At 42.8% G+C, this 22,504-nt stretch overlaps 1 protein-coding gene across 4 annotated transcripts in view; it reads left to right on the plus strand.

The window, feature by feature from the left end:
• Positions 1–22,504, plus strand: part of piezo1 (piezo-type mechanosensitive ion channel component 1) — a 78,171-nt gene that overhangs the window by 19,189 nt on the left and 36,478 nt on the right. For all 4 annotated transcript variants that reach the window (XM_029174957.3, XM_055502378.1, XM_029174959.3 and 1 more), the window contains exon 2: positions 11,847–11,942. In XM_029174957.3, the coding sequence (XP_029030790.1) occupies positions 11,847–11,942 (96 nt within the window). The remainder of the gene's footprint in view (positions 1–11,846; positions 11,943–22,504) is intronic.

Below are 22,504 nucleotides of genomic sequence, written 5' to 3' on the forward strand. Positions count from 1 at the left end.
ACTAAAACATTCATGGACAAGAGCTGAGAACAGGGAACTGTTGAAATGCTACTACAGCAGTAACCCTAGTGGGCATGAAGAGAATGTGAAAATTATGGGTACCTCGAAACCCAACATCTAAACTAATGGCAAAACAACTAGTAGCACAGTGCTCTAATATCCACAAGAAACACCTGATGTCACAACTAGAGAGTGATGAGGTACAACACAATATAAATGCTATGGCAAAGGGGAGCCAGGACGCCATCTTCCCCGAAGCCGGTTACCAGGAATAAGTGAAGCATCTGCTGAATGGCTGCTAGAAGATGTCAATACAGCACTACAAACAATACCAATTATGACCATCACTGAGACCAATCAGCTGATATACAGTAAAGCAACTGTGTGTGTGTACCCAGCATTTACATCAAGTGTGGACAACACAGCAACAGCGGGAACAGAGATCGCGATGCTGTGAGAGAATATGAGAAATTCAACAAGGCGGCGCGACATCGGCATTAAACAGTTCGATAAACTATCCGCCAATAAATATATATAAATAACTACTTCATCCTATGAAAAACAATCAACCATCTTACCATTCTGGATAACACCGAAGAAAGTTTCGAGTACATCGACGAGTGCTTCGAGCATCTGGTTATAGGGAAAAAGGACAGGAGCCAAACAAAAGATCCCGTCTGTCTGACTCACCTGAGTCACAAAAACATCACAGACATCCTGGAGTCCATAGAAAAAAACTAGCAAGTTTCGACGCTCATCTGGCGCTAGTGGAAGTTCTCCACAGTGTTCCAGGCCCTCCGTGACTCCCTGGAATTCAGCAAACAGCAGGTGGTTTTCCTCGCCACCAAGAACGAGGCCCTGAAGGGAACGGTGCAGTCCCTGATGGAGGATGTGGCTCAGCTAGCGGCCGAAAATAAAAAAGTTAAAGAAGACATCATCGATCTGCAGGCCCGCAGCATGAGAGACAACCTGGTGTTCTCTGGCGGCGGAGGCGGACCCACCGAAACCACCGTTAAAAACTTTCTCAAGCAACATTTGAAGCTTCTTTAAAATATTTAACCATTGGAAATCCTACAAGCAGACATTGCTTTACTACAAGAAACTCATATTCCCAAAACTATTGATTATACTCTGGCATCAACAGAGTTTCTAAATGCTTACTTAGCCGGTTACAATTCTAAACAAAGAGGGGTCACCATCCTGATAAATAAAAAGATTAACTTTATTCACAATAATACTATTGCAGATCCAGAAGGAAGATATATAAACATTAATATCCTGATAGGGATATTATGAGGGACCTCTGAAATCACTAGTGCCAATTTCTTAGAATATCAACAATTAAAGTCAATACAGACAGTGAGCCTTCCAATCTCTAAATGGGAAGCTGATCTGGACATCACTAATCACACGTTCTGGAATAATATATGTTCTAATTTATTCAGAATGACAAAAAATACAAATTTACAACTAATACAATATAAAATTCTTCATAGAACACATTATACAGGACAAAGGATGTTCCAAATGGGTCTCACAAACTCGAATATTTGCCCTCATTGTACAGATAATACAGCAGATAGATTCCTACATGCATTCTGGTCATGTATATCCGTGCAGCAATTTTGGCAAAGAGTATGTGAACACCTGTCAACCTAGTTCAGCTGTCCAATCCCAGCAGCCCCTGCACTTTGTCTTTTAGGAGATCTAAGTGGACTTGACCTTGAGACTCATCACACACACTTCCTACTGTCCTTTGTGTCGCAAAGAAAATCATCCTTATCCAAAAAAATAAAAAGAAATTAAGCGTTACTCAGTACTTGAACAGTAATAACCACAACTATACTCAACTATACTATATTCTATTTCTATTTTGTAGAGATGCATGGAGCTCGGGTGCTGCACAGTGTCTGGCATGGTGGTGGGGGGGTGCCTGGTGGTTGGGACTGCTTAAGGGACAGGGGCAACGGGGCTGGTGGATTCCGGGGTGGCCACATGGGTCCCCTGCGGTGGGGGTGTGGTGGTACCCCGGTGCCAGAGTAGGGCCATTTTGAGGGTTGCCGTGTGCTTGTGTGTAGGTTTGAGTAGAGCACTACACGGGGCGAGCATGAGCATGCTTGAGTGAGAGAATAGGTAAGTGTGACAGAGGGGTGAGGATGGTTCTGGCTGTGCTGCGTGTGATGCCTAGGTAGTAGGACTGCGGGTCCGGGGTTTCATCTATCTCTTCCTGGCTGCAGGTTGTGGGGGGCGGTGGGATGGGTGACAGAGCTAGCCTCAGAGTTTGGGAGGTGCTGCGGTCCCCGCCTAGGGCCACATTTGCAAAAGGCCGGAGACCTACCCTCCCCATGAATGAGATTAAGCGAATGGTTTGGGTGTGAGAATGTATCTGAGAGTGCATGGGTTCACGTATGATTGACTAGTTCTTTGTGAGAGAGTTTGTGGTAGTGTGTATTGATATATGTGTGGGTGTAGGTGTGCTTCTTTACTAACCTTATAGTGGGACACTCAACACCTGAGCTGGTAAACAGGCTTTCTAAACCTAGCTGTGAGTATTACTGATACTTATCACTACCAATATCAATAATGTGTGAATATGGAAGTTGTCATTTTGTATGTCATGGCAATTATTAAGTAGTATGAGATTATATATAACAATACATATGTGTATGTGTACGATAAATGTATATGTTCGTATGATTGTGTGCACATACCTTAACAGTATTATTGGTATTAATATTAATTAAGGCTAAGTTAACCACAGTACAGCAGTTGTTTAGTTATGAATGTGTCAGCTTAAGGTACATGTGGTACATTACACTATGTGTTAAGAGTGGTTGTGGTTGAGTAGCTGTAATCTGACCTAACACAAGGTGGTCTGTTGGTCAGAAAGTCCATGATCCCGTTCGGAGGGTGTTGTTACCCAGGTCTACTTTGGAGGTTAGTTTGGAGATGACAGTGTTGAATGCCGAGCTAAAGTTGACAAAGAGCATTCGTGCATTAAATGTTTTATTTACCTAGGTGTTAGAGTACAGAGTGCCATGGTAGCAAGACTGCATGACCCGTGCTCCTATTACTACAGTATGCAGCATCCAAAAAGGCTACAGAGCAACCCCTCTACCACATCTGGATTTGTCAGATCACAAGTCCATGTTGATTTCAACATACACAGCTCTCATACATCAACTTCTGTGTTGACAATGTCACTGTGGTCAAACGTCTCCGGGTGTACTCTAATCAGAAACCCTGGATGACCAAAGAGGTCCAGTTCCAAAGTGATGTTGCCTTCAGATCCGGGGACAAAGCACAATACAGTGCAGCCAGAGCTGTCCTTAAGAGGCATCAGAGAGGCCAAAGCTGTCACAACTCTGGACTCTTCTGCCATTTCCTGTTTTATTTTGACTTGGTTCTGGTTTTAGTTCCTGGTTGTCTAGTGCTTCATACCTTGTAGTCCTACCCTTGTACCGATTCTGGATCTAGTTCGTGACCTTGTTTTGCTTTGCCTGCCCTTTTTTTTGGCACCTAACCAACCACAAGTCCTGCAAAACCATGACAGCTGTGAACCACAGACCAGATGGCGTGTCTGGGAAGGTCCTCAAGGAGTGTGCAAACCAGCTGACTGGGGTCTTTGCCAACATTTTGAACTTATCACTGTCTCAGTCCTACATCCCACCATGCCTGAAGTCAGCCACAATTCCCTGCTGCCTAAAAGACCTCCATCAGCAGCGTCTACGACTACAGACCAGTAGCTCTGACACCTGTCATAATGAAGTGCTTTGAGAAACTGGTCCGACGTCAAATTATGTCCTACCTCCCACCCACACCCGACACACTGCAGTTTGCATACAGAGCTAATAGATCGACAATACCACTGTCACTGCGCTCCACACCACCATTTCCCACCTGGACACACAAGGGGGTTATGCTAGTCTGCTCTTTGTCGATTTTAGCTCTGCATTTAACACAATACTACCAGACAGATTGTTAACAAAACTGTTTGACATTGGACTCCCTCCCTCCAACTGCTGTTGGATCAGAGACTATCTCTCTGACAGAGTGCAGAGAGTCAGAATGGGTCCTCATCTCTCCACAGCCCTGAGACTAAACACCGTTCCCCACAAGGCTGTGTGCTGAGAGCTCTGCTGTACACCCCGTAAATGTTTGTCTGTGTCAGTACACACCCAGACAATGTCATTATTAAGTTTGCAGACAACACAACCGTGGTGGAGCTTTTCTCTAGTGGTGATGAGACAGCATACAGGGATGAGATCCAGAGGCTGGTGGGGTGGTGTGCGGACAGCAATTTGGTTCTAAACACCGCAAAAAACAAAGAAATAATTGTGGACTTCAGGAGGAAGAAGTCAGATCCGAAGCCCATTCTTATTAATGGGTGTGTGTGAAGAGGGTGCCAAGCTTTAAGTACCTAGGTGTACACCTAGATAAAGACCTCAAATGGAGCTCAAACACCTCAGAGGTTATGAAAAAGGCCCAACAGCGTCTTCACTTCCTGAGGATCCTCAGGAGGGTCAAACTGAAGAGAGAGCTGCTGGTTACAATCTATCGTTGCTCCGTGGAGAGTGTGCTAACATACTGCATGTGGTACTCAAGCTGCACCATGGCACACAATAAGGTGCTACAAAAGGTAATAAACACTGCCCAAAAGCTCATTGGCCACCTTCTTCCCTCACCAGATCAAATCAACTCAAAGTTTATTTATGTAGCACTTTCCAATAACCAACTGGTTAACGAAAGTGTTTCACAGTTAAATATAAGGTTTGAAATAATTGAAATGCAAAAAGTAAGTTGAAACACAATATGTAGCTTAAGAAACCAACTTAAAACCAATACATTGAATAAATCATACCGTTAAAATACTGTAAGACAGTGCAGCATAAACCATAAACCAAAAAGGACCTCTACACCACCCGCTGTCTTAGGAGGGCATGCAACATCATGACAGACTGCACACACCCAGGACACTGGGTGTTTAAATTGTTGACCTCTGGAAAAAGACTCAGGATGCTGAGGTCACGGACTAACAGACTCAGGGCCAGTTTTTGCAATAGGGCAACAGTCCTCATGAACACTTACACATCTGGCTTAGGTTTAGTTCTGTGTTCTGTGTATACAGCTGGTTTGTATGTGTATATTTTTGTTTTTATATATATATATATATATATATATATATATATATATATATATATATATATATATATATATATATATATATATATATAAAACTAAACTCCCTTCTCACCCCACGCGGGTGGTCTCATCCACTTTCCAAGCTCGGGTCCTCTACCAGAGGCCAGGAAGCTTGAGGGTTCTGCGCAGTATCCTTGCTGTTCCTAGGACTGCACTTTTCTGGACTGAGATTTCAGATGTTTTTCCAGGGATCTGTCGTAGCCACTCCTCCAGTTTGGGGGTCACAGCCCCTAGTGCTCCGATCACCACAGGCACCACTGTGGCCTTCACCTTCCAAGCCTTCTCCAGTTCTTCTCTGAGCCCTTGGTATTTCTCTAGTTTCTCATGTTCCTTTTTCCTGATGTTGCCATCGCTTGGTATTGCCACATCCACCACTACGGCTTTCCTCTGCTCTTTATCCACCACCACAATGTCTGGTTGGTTCGCCATTACCATTCTGTCAGTCTGGATCTGGAAGTCCCACAGGATCTTGGCTCGCTCGTTCTCTACCACCTTGGGAGGTGTTTCCCACTTTGACCTTGGGGTTTCCAGTCCATACTCCGCGCAGATGTTCCTGTATACTATGCCAGCCACTTGGTTATGGCGTTCCATGTATGCTTTGCCTGCCAGCATCTTACACCCTGCAGTTATGTGCTGGACCGTCTCTGGGGCCTCTTTGCACAGTCTACACCTTGGGTCTTGTCTGGTGTGGTAGATCTGGGCCTCTATGGCTCTGGTGCTCAGGGCCTGCTCCTGTGCAGCCAGGATGAGTGCCTCTGTGCTGTCCTTCAGCCCAGCCCTTTCAAGCCATTGGTAGGATTTGTTGAGATCAGCCACTTCAGTTATGTTCCGGTGGTACATCCCGTGCAAGGGCTTGTCCTCCCATGATGGTCCCTCTTCCAGCATCTCATCCTCTGTTCTCCACTGCCTGAGATATTCACTCAGCACGTCATCTGTCGGGGCCTTATCCTTGATGTACTTATGGATCTTGGATGTGTCATCCCGGATAGTGGCTCTCACGCTCACTAGTCCTCGGCCTCCTTCCTTGCGGCTGGCGTACAGTCTCAGGGTGCTGGATTTGGGGTGGAACCCTCCATGCATGGTGAGGAGCTTTCGTGTCTTAACATCTGTGGTCTGTATCTCTTCCTTTGGCCACCTTATTATTCCCGCAGGGTATCTGATCACTGGCAGGGCGTAGCTGTTTATTGCCTGGGATTTGTTCTTGCCATTGAGCTGGCTTCTTAGGACTTGCCTTACTCGTTGGAGGTATTTGGCTGTTGCCGCATTCCTTGTTGCCTGTTCAAGGTTGCCGTTTGCCTGTGGTATTCCAAGGTACTTGTAATTGTCCTCAATGTCTGCTATTGTTCCTTCTGGGAGTGAGACCCCTTCTGTGTGGATTACCTTGCCTCTCTTCTGTGTGGATTACCTTGCCTCTCTATACCAATATATATATATATATATATATATATTATTTTTTTATAGACCTTGATATTTTTATTTTGTCTGTTTAAGTTGTTTTTATTATTATTATTTTGTCCCGTCCCATCCCAATACCTTGCCCGCTTTCGACATAGTTTGCTTACTTTTTGTGAGGGATGACCTCAATAAACAGAAAACTGCTGGGATTGTCTAGATTTGATTCTTTCCCGTCCTGTTGAACAATAAACAGTGTGAATTTACAGGCAACAACACAACTGCAGCAACTTTGCATCTTACCATCAAGTCACATGACAAACGGCATGAGTCACATGTAGAGGAGAGGAAATGCTTTCTGCTGATCACTGCTGTGTAACAATTGCACAGGTTGACGTAGTTCAAGAGGGGTTTCCCTGAAATATGTACAATGTGTGTCAGTGTCTTTTCCCTCTGCAGTGGCCTCATTTGCACTGCAGCAGAGCTCCTCCCTGGTGAAACAGTTCCAGCCAGGGAGGTTTTCTTCTATCAGTTCACTTTTTTGCCGGTATAAAAGCTTCTTCCAAGCTGAAAGGGGAACAAGCTCATCATTTCCATTCTTGCTTTCTTGCTCATACTCCAACACTGGTGATGTAGCTTTGATGCTGTCTTTTTTTTCCTAGAAGATGAAGATTGGGATAATAATTCATCATCACATGTCCCCTTTTCACCACCTATGAAAGCTCAGAGATGTGAGCGTGCTGGTCTTGGCAGCACCATCCGTGCCAGGACTTTTTCTGGTTTCTTTAGTGATTTCTTGGAAGCACCTTTAATCTAATACTGGTTCTGACGCTTCTCCGCTCGCTCCCCCAATCTGATTGTTTAACATCACATCTTTTTTGCATTTTGTCTTTTTGCCTAGTCTTGGTGTCCTTGGAGTCTAAAGGCTTTTGCCTTAGTCTGTTTTTAGTTGTCTGTCTGGTAAAGAGGATTGTTTTGGTTTCTCTCAGAAGACATATAATCTTATTCAAAAGTTTAGGAACCCCATCAAAATATTTTGGTGATTTTTTTTTAATTGAAAAGATGTTAACACAATCTCTCTTGAAAATGGAAAAACTGCAAAAGATCTTTAGCAAACATTGGTGCATAGTTACTGCTTGCCATAAATTGAGCAAAGATTAAAAATGAAAATATTTTTTTTGGCACTCTGCAAATGGTTGGGCACCCTACATAATCAGTACAATGTAACACCTCACATCACAGCTTGCAAACGTTTTTTATAGCCAGCTAAATTTTTTTCAGTTCTTATACTTGAGATTTTCTCCCATTCTTTGCAAAAGGCTTTTAGTTCGGTAGTATTATTTGGTTGTTTTGCATGCACAGCTCTCTTAAGATATACCTACAAATTTGCGGGGACAGGGATGATAACTGAGGATTTGAAACAGGCTGGCACATGACATGCCTGCAGCTTTGCAGGGGTTCTGCCGTTTAAAGAGTCTATTCACATCTCCTTCTTTGATGGAGAGAGATGTGAGGGGGTTGGGGACGGTGAGTTGTGAAGCCGTGTGGGTGGATGAGGTGGGGCCGTGGGCCTGTTGCTGGACAGTGGTGGTGGTGGTGGGGGGGGGGGGGGGGGGGGGGGGGGGGGGGGGTTGTTAGGACTGTCTGCTGCCTGCTCAAAGCGGCAGTAGAATGTATTGAGGGAGTTGGCCTTTGTGTTGGAGGAGATGCACTAGCACACCTGAGCATGCACCTCTCCGGTGGCGCTTCACCTTCTTACGTGCCTGCTTTGTCAAAATAGCCAGTAAATCCATGGTAGAAGCAAGAAATGTTGGCAGCCGTCTGTGGTGCCATTTTGAATAAAGAGCGTTGTATTTGGCATTTATCAGTAACAGTTGTTGCCATGCATAAGAGCTAATGAGCTGTTTAAGGTCTGACACCTTGTAAAAAGAGAGTCTGGAACTCTGCCCAAACCTTTGCACAGTGCCAAAACACTGTATCAATCTTTGTTTTAATCTTTTTTCATTTTATGGCATTAGAAGTAACGATGAACCAATGTTTGCTGAAAATCTTGTGCATTTTTACTATTTCCGAGGTAAACTGTTAACATCTTTTCAATTGAAAAAATCTCCAAAATCTGTTATTTATCAAGGGGTGACTAAACTTACGCATAAGACTGTAACCCCACAGGTATGACAAGGAGTGGTCCGAAAGGCCTCTGTTTATCCGCCCCCTTTCCATGATGCCCCATTGACTGCAAACCAGCGACCAATGTACCGTTGTATAATCTGAAGGTTGAGTCATGTTAACTGGAACACCAATCCAGGTGGCTTCTTCAGTCTGAAGGAAGTTGGCTGAAGGCACTTACATAAGGACGGAAGTCAGATGGGAACTAAACTAATAGGTGGACATTAACTACACTAAGTGGCTGCTGGACACCTGGTAGAGACAGTTAAAGGTGAGCAGTAAAGATGACTATTTGTCCATCCAGCTTCATCTCATATGCAATAGAAAGTGTACTGGATTATCAGGAGCAAGCTGGTGGATTCAACCAGTCCTACAAAATCTGGGCCTCAAAGATGAAACAACACCTTCCCAGGCTTTCTGCATTTGTGACACAATCATTGCTGGATGGCTGTCGACCTTTTTTTGGGGGTGAACTACAATAAACAATAAAAGAGTTTTCACAAGTGCCTGGTGTACTGTATTAAGGGTCAAGGAATTGCTGAGGTGTTCGTAATGCTTTTTAATTTAAGTAAGTTATTTAATTTATTATTATTTAGATTTTGAACTCTTACTGTACTTTCTTGGTATTTTGTTTTTCTGGTTATGCAATTTTGAGTATTATCATAATATTATCATATCTGATGTCACTGTTTTTATATTGGTATATTTTTATTATATTTACATCTTAGGCAAGCCTGTCTTTGGGGGGGGGGTTTAGTCATTCTTGTTCTGGTTCTGTTCATTGGCAACTGGTCTTGCTGTTTCTTCTTGAAAACGTGCCATTTTCCAACCAAAAGGCTTCTTCATTTCTGAACTTCACTTCTCCAGACTTGATGAAGTTTATAGTTTGGATGATTACATGTCTTGAAGAAGAAACAGCAAGTTGCCAATGAACAGAACACTTGGGGTTTAGGTAATGACATAGCAGATGGTTAATATTTAACCCAGCTATATACAGTAGTAAATTTTGATTCATCAAATGAGTCAAATAAAACAACCCAGTGTATAGGTAATATTTAACGAAGTAATAGGGTTGGGGTAATTTTTTTAACCCAGCATTGTGTAGTTTCTCTAGATGTGAACTTTCAAGCTCCTCCTTTATTATTACAGTGCTGTTGGGTGTGCCCTTTCTGTTGGACTTGTGAAGTGGTCTTGATCTTCTTTGAAATAGATGAAAAGGGCACCATGATAAATGGGAGACAGATTGTGTTTTTGGCCTGGTTATAATCCAGTTCTGTCTTTTTCCAGTAATTCCTATCTCTAATTGAATAATTAAACTTCCTTCCAAACCATACAGTACCATATCAGTAATAGATTCTCTATCTGTCCCTGCTCCTCGCTGAAGCCACTCATGTTGTGATCATGCTTTCCATCATTTTACCAGTGAGAATATAAACCACAAGATTTGATTCATACTTTCATGGTTGCATTCCCTCTTTACATACTTTACTATATATCCCTAATAATTTCCTCAATGCTGATGTGTCCATGTTTTTTAGAGTTGCATACTGGATGTCATCTTTACCTGCAGCTGATGTTATACATTTCGTAATGGCTTTCTCCCTTTATATCCACTGAGCTTGCTGATTCTTCCACTTGGACGGCTACTCTCTGCACATCTTGTCCAGGTTGTGCACGTCTGTAACTTGGTGAGTGCCTTCGCTCTCATCTGACTTTTCCTCTCCCAAACTAAATGTAGAGGTTCTCTTCTAATCCCCATCATCCTTTTTATCATGCCTCAGATATTTCCAATACGGCCAAGAAAAAAAACCTTGTTTCAGTTTTCTGAATCGTAGCCTGTGCTTTTTATATCTTATATCTTTAATTTATGAGTTCTGCTTGGTATTCTTAACAATTTATTTTTTCCCTTTTACCCCTTTTCAGTCCACCAAGAAACAATGCAACTTGACTACCTGATTTTAACAATTGCTTTAGATTTTTTCCACCTCTTCTTTGTCTTCATCTAAATCTTCTTTTCTTCGCATTGTGATTTATTTCACCTTCATAATACAATTCAACTCAAGATGGCTCGTACGTTCTCCATTGTAGCATTTATCTCCTGTAACCAACTTCAAGTCTATGTAGGTGAAGCTTCTGATCATCTAGGTGAAGTTGTCTCAAAGTTGAGTCCTGGCAAATAGACTTTCTCCTAGAGTTGAAACGTTATAAATGAAACACAGTTGAAACACAGCCAGTGAAGGTGTCCAGTGTGTCCAAAGTGTGGTCTGATCACTGTCATGTTTTGTTTTGGTTATTCACTGTCCCTTGACCCTGGCCAGTTAAGGCATCTGCTTCTGCTGGAGGTTTCTTCCATTAAAGAAAGTTTCCCTCTGCTGCTAAATATGTTGGCTTTTCCATTTTTTCTTTTCTCCTTGAGATGATTTAGGTTGTGGTTTGGTGCTATGAGTAAACTAAATTGATTAAAGTTGTGCATCAAAACTCTATTCTCAGTGTTTATGAATAGTGAAACTGGCGAAATATCGTTTTTTCAACACAAACTTGGGGTTTTATATTTAAAAAAGTGTAAGGTTTTGATTTATTGCCAACATTCAAGTGACTTGCTTTCATTGGAAATGGTTGTAACGCAAGGTTCTCCGTGCAGTTGTCAGTGTGAGTCTGTGATGCTTTCTTCTGAAAAAGTGTAGGTGGAAGCTGCAAAGCTTCTGCGGGGTGTTAGTCTGTCCTGCAGGGATTCCTGCTTTCTTACGCCTAGATGTGTCACCGCATCAGTGTCATGTTGCCAAGAAACAAATTATACTTAAAATCCAGTACATAATAAAGAGATGCTCCTGCTGCTGCTGCCGGGATATGCTGCTGATTAGCAGCCTCTTTAGACACTTTAGCAGCAGGCTGTGGCCGTTTCCCCTGGTGACATGGCTCGAATCTCACTCAGGGTCATATGGTCGGCAGCAGCTGCGGTAGCAAACAAAACAAAGCAGGCCGATGAGCATAGCCTCATACGTGTATAAAATGGTAGTTCGAACTGAAACAGGGTTATAAAGTCTTTAGCTGAAAGCTGTTGGATTCACCTTTTTCTGTTTTTGCAGCTTGTCTTCTTCGGTACAACTTCCTTTCACTGGTTTATTTCCTCTACCTGCTGCTACTGCCGTGGTTCCTGTGTCCCAACAAACACACAATTGGAGGTAAGGGCTTTTTTCTTTCCATGGTTTCTATCTGACACGTTGAAAGAAAGGTCTGTAGCTTTTTACAAATGCTCACTTTGGGGAACACAGCATGTGTGGGGCTCAACGCAATTGCTAGTGGCAGAGATAATGTTTAATAAGAAATGACACTACACTCAACTAATATGTTACCATTAGCATCTATAGTCTCAGGCCAATCCTGAAAGAGGTTTTAGGGTATTCAGGGTGTAGAGTCGTCCCTGAACCCCAGACTCAGTGGTGTCAGACCCCAAACACAGTAGGAAAAAAAAAATCCCAAGCTCCTTGAAGAGGTTTAACAGAACTATTCATCAAGAGGAATGTTCTGACATTTCACCTATAAGTCAGCCATTGAAATAGGAATATGTTTTACATCATCTGGGACCTTTGACAACAAAATGAGAACAGATGTGTTTCTTGGCTGTATGTGCTGTATAATACATTAATACGCTCATTCTGATGATGATTATAAATGGTGGTAAAATAGGAAGGAGGTCCCTACAAACACACACACACACACACACACACACACACACACACACACACACACACACACACACACACACACACACCTTCTTGTACTTACGTCAAAGTGAGAACCTCCATTGACATAATGCCTTCCCTAGCCCCTTACCCTAACCCCAACCATCACTAAAGGCAGACTAACCCTTGCTTTAATCCGAACCAAAACTCAATTCTAACCTCAGCCCTAAAATCACATCTTAAAGCTACTTATTTGGCTTGGTGCTTTTATTTTGAAAGAATTTAGAGGAAGTGGGTTCTTAATTACTACACAATTCTCCTGTGTACACTGACAATCAGGAGTTTGACCTGTCAGTCAAATTTGCAGCTTTGCCGTCGCTATGGAGACGAAAGGCGGGTAAATCAGGCTCACTCTGCTCTGTGAAAGCAAACTTTCAATGCTGATAAATAGGCTTATTCCAGCAAAACCATAATAGTTATGAAATAACTTCACTTTATGAATCCCAAGGTTTCAGTGAACAACTGGTTTGAATCTTATGTTTGAGGACTAAAGATTGTGGTCAAAGTCACAATTTCGCAATGTGTCGCCCTATGCGTTTTTCCCCAGACGTCTGGCGGAAATTATTATGATTGTCTGGGAGAAATTCAGGATCTCTCTGCGCTTTGAGATCCATTGCGACTGAAGTACTGTATAGGTCTGACACATCATTAGAAAGATGACGACACTGAAAAATCACAGAAACCTCATGATATTTAGAATTAGAATGCCTTTATTAGTCCCACAGCGAGGAAATTCCGACCGAGGCCGACCAAGATGTTTACAGGTCAGTCCAACAGTTGTCCTTGAAGGGAGTCACAACAGGGGAAGAGGATAGAGAGAGGCACAGCTGGTGAGCTAGATTGGACCTGGGAAGGGAGGGGTGAGGGAGAAGGGACAGAGTAATACACAGCCAATTCTAATACATTTTAACAATCCATGACTAATTTGTCTAGATCAATACTCCAATCGGTCAGAACTCAGGGCTTCATCGCCTCTTGTGGGACCATGGGTCACCCGTGACATCTCCTCAAGCCTGTCAGACAAGGCTGTCACCATATTCACCAAGTGTTCAGTCTGTCTGCAGATGTTATCCCTCAGTCCCTTGTCTTCCTCCGAACGGGCTAAGATCTTATTAGTCAGTCCTGCAATCCGGGCATCCGACCGGCCTGAGATGTTACTGATCAGTCCCTCAATCCGGGTCATCCTCTGATGCAAATCGTCCGAAAGAGCTGAGATGTTAATTGTCAGTCCTTCAATCGGGGGAATCCTCTGGTGTAATTCTGTCAGCCGAGTAACCATGGCATCGGCATTTGCAGCTCCACGGCCGGTGGACACGCCAATGAGCCGGCCGCAGATTTTCCAATCTTTACAATCTACCGATAAAGCAGGGCACCACCAAAGCCAATCATGAGTAGCCCTGTTATCAAAGTCCAAAATATTAACAGATCCTCTGCATCCTCGATAGACAGAGGCTCCAGACACACGGGGCACCAGGAATCCCACGCGTCCCGCACGTAGCCGGAGGCAAGAGTCCCCAAGGGGCAGAGTGGTTCTCCCGGAGATTCTTTCCTTTGTGAAAACATTTTGTCCAATGCGCTGAGTGACCAGTTTATTAGCTCCATGTTCAAAAATGTTATTCCAGAATAGCAGATCAGGTTGCTCAGAAAAAGAGACAAGACAAGGATACTGCAAGCAAAAGCAGAGTGGGAGCAGAGAGAAAACACGTCTGCACTCCTCGAGAGGCGGAAGTGGAAAATAGACGCTCACAAGTCGAAAACTATAAAAGAAAAGAAGACACTGATTTACAAGGATCAAGTTAAACGATGACAGATGCTTTTCAAGTTTAAATGATGTTTCTACGCCAAAGTATTATGATGTTGGGGCAATGCGAGGGTGGTGGTATTGCCAAATGAATTAGCAACACCACCTGGTCTCAAAAAGGCTGAGTTTGATTAACCTCACACAGGTTAGCACCAATTATGTTGGGGGATATGTGAGGAGCACAAATTATAATAATTGGATTTATAGCTCCTGAGTGCAGATACCAATTACTGTATGTCTATAATTTAATTTCACAAATTTGGTTATTAGCTTAAATATATATAACTATATGACAAATGTCTATAGTTTGGTAAGTGAAACACTTAACTATTATTGATTTAATAGTAATTAATTGAATTAATAATTACTTAATTTACGGGGCACCACCCTGTTTCCAGGGACCAGTAACCAAATTTGTGAATTTAAATTATAGACGTAATTGGTATCTCCACTCAGGAGCTATAAATCCAATTATTATAATTTGTGCTCCACGCATATCCCTCAACTTAATTGGTGCAAACCTGTGTGAGGTTAATCAAACTCAGCCTTTTTGAGACCAGATGGTGTTACTAATTGATTTGGCAATACCACCACCCTCGCATTGCCCCAACATAACGGTGCCCTGTGTGAGGCTGACAAGATTATTCATTATGCTTTAAATCTGTACAAATAATCTGCTGGTGAATGCAAGAATCCACAACCGTGTGTGGCAGAAACCAAGGTGCTCTTTGCTTAACACTAGTTACTGAGAACTGCAGTAGGAAGAGTGGGCCTAGAAGGTTAGTGTAGTAAGTGTAGATTTAGCACAGGCTGCCAAACCACCAGTGGTACTAGTGTTAGCCTAGCTACTATCTTAGCTACAGATGGAGCGGCAAATTTTCCTTGCCTCGTTGCTGCAGGATTTCACACTGATCTTGTCATGACATTAGCATGACTTAGGTATCATTCCACCAAGCCCCCCTACACCAGTCATGACCCCCCACTGTGATATACTTAATGCGTGGCTGCCTTGTTAACGCCCCCTAAACCTTTTTTAAGAAATGACCTGCAATTGAACATTCATGCACCAGGTGGAGCAGTGATGTGTAATCCAGGCCCACAGGCAGATTAGAAGTGAACAGAAATGAGCGTCTTAAATGTAAAGTAGTTTATAACTGAACTTAAAGTTATTAATGTCTAAGCAAGTAGAAAATTACAGGTGTTATGAATACAACGCCCTTTAGTCAAACATTCAGTCAACATCCACATGGATATTTTATTTGTTTTAATTATACTGTATTGTATGTATTACTGTATTGTAATGTTTAGCTCTAAATTTACTGGCATTTTTTGACAACTGACAAAGACCAAAAGCTTCCTTAGTCTGAGGGAAGTTCCATATTATCCTCCAGTTTGGCTTCACTTTACACTTGCAAAGAACTGGCTCGTTACGTGAACAAAAGACACAAAAGTGAGTAGGTGTGATGAAACCTCCCCCAAGAAGGACACTGAAAGAGTTGACATGACTCAACTTCCACACAACTTCACCTGAGCCATGAAAACCAGATATATTTGTAAACTGCTTAAAAAGAAAATTCTTCATGGATCCAAAACTTTAAAGGTTCCACTCAAATCAAGGCTCTGTTAACATAATGCTGTATGAAGGAATTTAGTTACTGTCCATACAGTACGTCTCCCTCAGAGAACCAACAGCCTAGTGGTTAAGGCACAGAAGCTCCCAGCTAGAGACTCCTGGTGTAAACCTGCCTCTGGTGTCTTTTGTTTACCACACAAATTCAAGTGACACAAAATACAGGCATCTGCATACATATGTGTTATGAGTTATGCCAGCTGATATTCTTTCAGTTCTGTGTCATTTCAGTCTCTTTTTACCGCCAAATGTCACCTCAATCGGCTGATTGTGACTGCTCAATAATTTTCAAGTTAACTTACAGACTTTTCTTAAAGCAGAAACAACCAAAAGTGCAGGAACCTTCAGTCTGAGTAAAGTTAGGCACTATCCTCTATCTACAATAGGCTTCACTTCACACCTGTAAAGAACTGGCTCATCAGTTGAACAAAGGACTGTGAGAAGGTGTGAAGACCACGTCCCCCATGAAGGACATATAATGTAGAAGCTCCTTGAGAAACATTTCTGCTCTAAAAGAATGTAGTGACCCAACTTTGAGACAACTTGGTTTAGAAAATGGTCAAATGAACTGGACGTTTATAAAATCTGTAAATAAAACTTGTTAAAAAGAAAGTGTTAAGTCTATGGCTTTAGGATATAAAAGTTTCTTATTTTAAACCACCAACTAACAAAAACAGTTTAATTAAAAACTGTGAGTGAGAAGTTGTGTGCTTTAACCACTAGGCTCTTATAAGTGATGGATGGATGAAGTAGTTCACAAATGTATCTGGTTACATCACATCAGGTAACAGCACTGCAGGACTCTGGTGCTTTGGGGAGAAGGGGGTGGTGTGAAACCAGTCTAACTGGTGCTGTGGATGGTCGTTCTGTCTGAAAAGAGGCTCTCTATTGTTATGTTTATCTAAGCTTGATTAGAACATTGAAATGTTCTTTTTTCAATTTAAAACAGCTCCTGAAGCAGGCAGACTGACACACACTACATTCAAGTGAATAAGAATAATATATAGAATGAAAATTTAATAATTTCATTTGTGAAGTCCAACTCAACCTAATACAGCCAGTGACTGATAAACCTCCAGAAGGTAGTTTGGCAGCTGTGGCAGCGTGAGCTGCCGATGCTTATCTATGATTAAAAAAAAGTTAGTACAACATTCAATTCTGAAATGAAGTCAACATTTCAAGTTTTCTCAACTTTTTAGTTGACTGTTTAGACAGACTTATTGTCTGTCTGTCTGTTTGTCTGTATGCCCTAGCAAACAGTGTAGAACTGACATTATCAGATCTATGTTCTGTTCTCAGAACTGTGCCTATACTTGCTGTTTGACTCTAACTCTACAGGTCAGATACTAAAGCTCCACCTTTTGGTTTTACCCTGGAATTGCGTCTTTGGTGCTAAAATGGGGGTGGCCTCATTAACATTTTTAACACCTTCCCCAGACAGACCAAGGAGGGGGGCTGCTGACAGTCGGCTGATGAGGGTGTGATAAGTGTGTGATCAGCGTCAGAAAGGTGACTGACAGTCGACTGAAATCAGCGAAAATGAACCGCTCCATCTGTATTAGCTCAGGGTTAGGTGCCATCAGTGTTATCCAGCTGTGCTATGTTAGCTTAGCGTTAGCTTAGCAACAAGCAACTACAAGTCAGCTAGTGTGTGTGCATGTTAGCATGCTACCATTAGTATAGATACCATTGTGTTGTGCTTACCTTAGCATTAACTGCTGCTAACCACAACCCAAGAGATTGAGAATAGGTTGTGCCAAGCCTTCACTAAAACCAAAGTGAGTAGGTTTAGTGTCTTTTCACTTAGCACACTTTAGCAACCCCTGCTAGCTAATTGTGTGTTAACGGGAGCCAAGCTCGGTTTCTGCAAGACAAACCTAGACAAGACTCCACCGCTAACACATAATAAACATTCGAGTAAGCCACAGGTTGAAGTTTCACCTGTGCACCATTATTTTAGCTGGAGTTGTAAGTCACATCGCTCCTCAGAACCAAAATGAGCAGCGTGAATCTTGGGAGATCCTGGGCTGAACGTTTCAAAGCTGAAACAAAGCTGAGCAGGAGACCATTTCCCACCTCGAGCAGAGTCTCTGGGTAATAAAACAGGAGCTAGAGCAGCTCCGGGAAGATAAGGAGAGATTGCAGCAGGACCACGAGGCCCTGCAATCTAGTCTCCTAGTGGCCCGTCAAGAAGTTGAGAAAGCCAGGAGGAAGAGCCAGAGTGATCAGGTAGATATGGCAGCCAGTCCAAGGAGACCAGAGCTGACCAAGTCAGGTTTAGGTGGTGAGAGTAGGCTAGCTCCCAGGAAGGCTGAGTAGCCCCCGTCTCTTGATAGCCAAACAAACCGATCACATGCAAAGCTGCAGATGCCCCAAGCAGGCGCAGTGGCTCTCGCCCAGAGGCTAGAGATCCCCCAGCCACCTCCTTATGAGCACCAGCTCAGTCCAGCTACTTGTGTTACCAGTGAGATAGTCAACGGCAAAGGTTTTGAGACCACTACAGTGGCTGAGTACAGGGACACTAGTGCTTTGATCGCAATAGCCATGATTCCACCATAGACGACTACCTGCGGGAAGTCGATCGTTACTTATTGGACCTCCCTCATGCAACAGCTCATGAGAAACTGAAGCTAATCTGGAAGACCACACCCAGGAGTCCTAGTCTTCATGGAAACAGCTTGTGAGAAACTGAAGCTAATCTGGAAGACCACACCCAGGAGTCCATGTCTTCATGGAAACACTCGAGCCTTCCATTCGGGATCATTACTCTTTACTCTGTCGAGCTTTAAGAGAAGAATATGCCCCATATTCTGACACGACAGCAACTATCTTTAAAGCGTTTGATGTCTTACACAAAAGAAATGAACCTCCAAAAGAATATTACAGGTGTCTCAGAAAGGCCTACTTCAAAGGACGGAATACACCAGGTCTAGAAGAAGACAGTACGTTTCAGTCCCTATTCCTGCATTATCTCCATGACAGCATCCAATTTGATGTCGTTATGCACTGTAAGACAGGCAGACGCACAATGCAGGGAGTTGTGAGATATGCTCAGCTGGTATGGGAAATGCGTCCCCTGTAGGGGATGCCAGAGTTTTTAGCATCCAGACCCATCAAACGCCTGACTTAACACTCGAAGGCCACGAAATGCCTCGTGTTAAGAGAAGCAGACGAGGGCAAAGGAAGACTCAAAACCGCAGGTCACGTCTCCAGCACATTGACACAGTCAATCAGGAAGATGAGCCTCTTCAACACTGAAATTCAAGGCCAAAACAACCTCGTTTCCACCCATGAGGGGGAAGAGGTCAGTTCAGACAGAACTTGAACCGTAGGTACAGGGACCACAGTCCAGTTCACCTGTCATGGGAAGACTCAGAGGTGGACATTGTAAGTCTGGTACGGAGATGCGTGGAGGAAGCCTTAAAAGAACTTAATCGGCCTAACAGTTTGGCTGCTCCTTCAGACCTCTCAACAGAACCCAGACACTGACTCCCCACTAGTGGATTAGACCAGGCATCTTGCCCTATTACACTAGGTACGAAAGACATAGGTGGCCTAGACCAGGCACCAAGCCTGCATCAAACACATCCACATACCAAAAGGGGCTGAGCAGTCCCAGCTCCCAAAGGCGAGGGTAGACTAGTCCATGCCCACAACGTGACATGTATAAAGAAAACTAGTCCCAATGTGTAACCCGCACATAGTTCATTTCTTCTCCTAAATGATTTTGCAGCTTCGTGAGACCCTCCAGGACAATCAGAGAAGATACAGAGGCAGCCGGTAAAAGTGTCTACCCCCACCGTGTTTGGGTTTCAAATCTGCCGCGTCAGTGCCGGGTTTGTACTGCGGGAGGAGTGTGTTACGTCCTTCTGGCCTGTAGGTGGCGATTGACTCCCACATTTGGTCCTAAAACATCGTAGTTGCTTACATCATATAGGCTCTTGTAGAACAACCAATGATCAGGTCTTGGGTGGCCTAGTGGTTAACGTGCATGGCCACAACGTTTTTTTTTTGTCCGGGGTTCGAGTCTGAGTGGAAGCAGTTTTTTTATTTTAATTATTGGAAAAACAGCGTCTCATCATCATCATGTGATCACGAGATGACAACGTTGTATTACTTAGTGCATGTATCGCCAAGACCATGAACCGCTGGTCGCGTTATAGTATGAAGTTATGTACGTAAGTAAATTATGGCAATTATGGCAGTTTTAAAACCGAAAATAAGAAGCTGAACGGTGCGCCCTCCCGCGTGCAGCGTTCGATTTATGGCAGACAAGCTACTGTAACCCTGATTTCTCGCTGTTGGTACGGGCAATTTTCTTTACGTGGTATGTCTCCCCCCGTCAACAAGGACAGGTAGGAACTAATGTTGATGACAAATAAAATCACAGTAGCTGAAATGTCACGTTTCCCAAACATAAAATAAAAAAATAAAAAGGAATACTAACTAAGGTTACACTACTACAATTTAAAAAAGTGAATAAGGATGATCTAGACCAGAGGTCTGCCACCGGTAACACACACGTTTTAAATGAAAAAAAACAAACACTGGGAGCCGCGGAGGGCGGCAATATTAGATTATTTGAGAACATTCAACATTTGTTTTTTAATCCAAAGAAGACATAAAAGTCAGCCCACTTTCATTCACCAAACGGACATGAAAGAGGGAATAACGAAATAAACAGCTGGTTAACTTCGTAGGAACACGGCTGTAGCTCTGCAATGACTTTATGTGGTACAGGTGAAAGGAGTAATAACGAAATAAACAGCTGGTTCACTTTGTAGGAACACCTTGTAGTAGGAACTGGTATATTTAGAAAACCCAGTAGTCCTAGTGTTAAGCTGTGTGAACTGGGGAGGAGACGGCAGCAGCAACTGAAGAGCGACTGAATAGAGTTGATGTCTTCCCCGCTGACAGGCGCATTCATTTGATAATGCACGACCTTGACTGACAGTTCAGTTGAAAACCACACTGAATCTTTACAAACCGTCCCTGAATAACATCTATGAACTGCAGTTTCTTCCTTGATTATCCATGATTATTATGAAAGAAGCGCAAATCTTTGCCAGTCCAAATTGTGCAATTAATACTGTGTTTACAATAAAGGTAATAAATAATAATAATAATAGTATTTTCATGTTAAAATGCACTGCATATTTTAGACGAATGTCGAAGTGCTACAAATAACTTAGACCAGAAAGCTACGATAAATACATACGTTTATTTTTGCAGAGTAAACGTATGTAGAACAAACTACTTGCTGCATTAATGAGTCTTAGACGTGCAGCTGATCACGCCGCCCGATGCTGCCCAGTCTCCTACGGAGCTTTGTCCTGAAGCTGAGGTATTTCTCACCTGCTGATCGAGTAGTAGCAACACATTAGCATGTTTATGCGCCTCTACGGGGGAGGGGAGGGATGAGAAGTTTGCCTTGGCGACTGTGAGCAAACATGAGACAAGCAAAAGCTTGGTCGAACGAAACACATCACATATCATTCGATCTCGTGTTTCATTCGAGCGGCAGTCTGGAGCTCTCTGCTAAGACTGCTGCCCCGCGACCCATCAACGGATGAGCTTCGATTAAAAATTAAAAGCAGAGGTTTTTAGTTTTACGTTTTTCTCTAAACGAAAAAACAGCTTTAAATTCAAGTCTGTGTGTTTTTGTTAAAAATATTTTTGTTCGGTTTATTGGTTTGTAATGCGGTGCTTTTATTCAGGATAGATAGACGGGTGGGAAATCAAAGTTTTGAAACATACACGGGCCGAATAAGTCCCATCAGCCACTCATTCAGTTACAATGACACGCACAGTCAAAACAAATTCTCGCTACATTTAGTGCACCACTCCTCCGTTCCTCTCGTAGCTTGCATTTGCACATCCATACATTTGTGTATTGGTCACTCTCTGTTTGGACACATGACTCAGAAACACGTCACGTGTTTGTGTAAGAGGTTGATGTCTCCACCAAATTATAAGCAGAGGTAACGAGAGAACGACTTTTTGTTTTCCGTTTGTCTCTAAACAATAAAAACATATTACCTCCAATTCCGTGTCTTTTTGTAAAAAACAAATATTTTTGCCTGTTTTATTGGTTTGTAAGGCGGTGCTTTGATTAAAATCCGTTTGCAGCTCAACGAAAGAGAAACAAAAACGCCGGTGAAAGTGGCTGGATGGACGGATGGGAAATGAAAATGTTGAAACGTACACTGGTCGAAAAGTGCTCTCAGCCACTCAGTTACAATGACACGCACAGTCAAAACAAGTCAAACTGCAGTTCTGCAGACACAGAGTAAACGCGTAGGAACAAACATGTTGCTGTAATGCGTCGCTGTAGATCTGCTGATTTCTGGCGTCCTGTCAAAATTACGATCGACAGCTGCTGTAAAACAAATTCCTATGATTATTACGGTTATTTACGTAAAATCTACGACAATTGGAAAACATTCATTTACAAGTCGTGGAAGTTTAAAACCTAAATAAGCGGCTGTAGTCGCAGATGGACTGCGCTCTACGTCTTTACTTGCGCATTAAAATTATATTAATTAAACCGCGACGCATAATCATGGTATT

The sequence above is a fragment of the Betta splendens genome, chromosome 15 (assembly GCF_900634795.4).
Source record: "Betta splendens chromosome 15, fBetSpl5.4, whole genome shotgun sequence".
Lineage (NCBI taxonomy): Eukaryota > Metazoa > Chordata > Actinopteri > Anabantiformes > Osphronemidae > Betta > Betta splendens.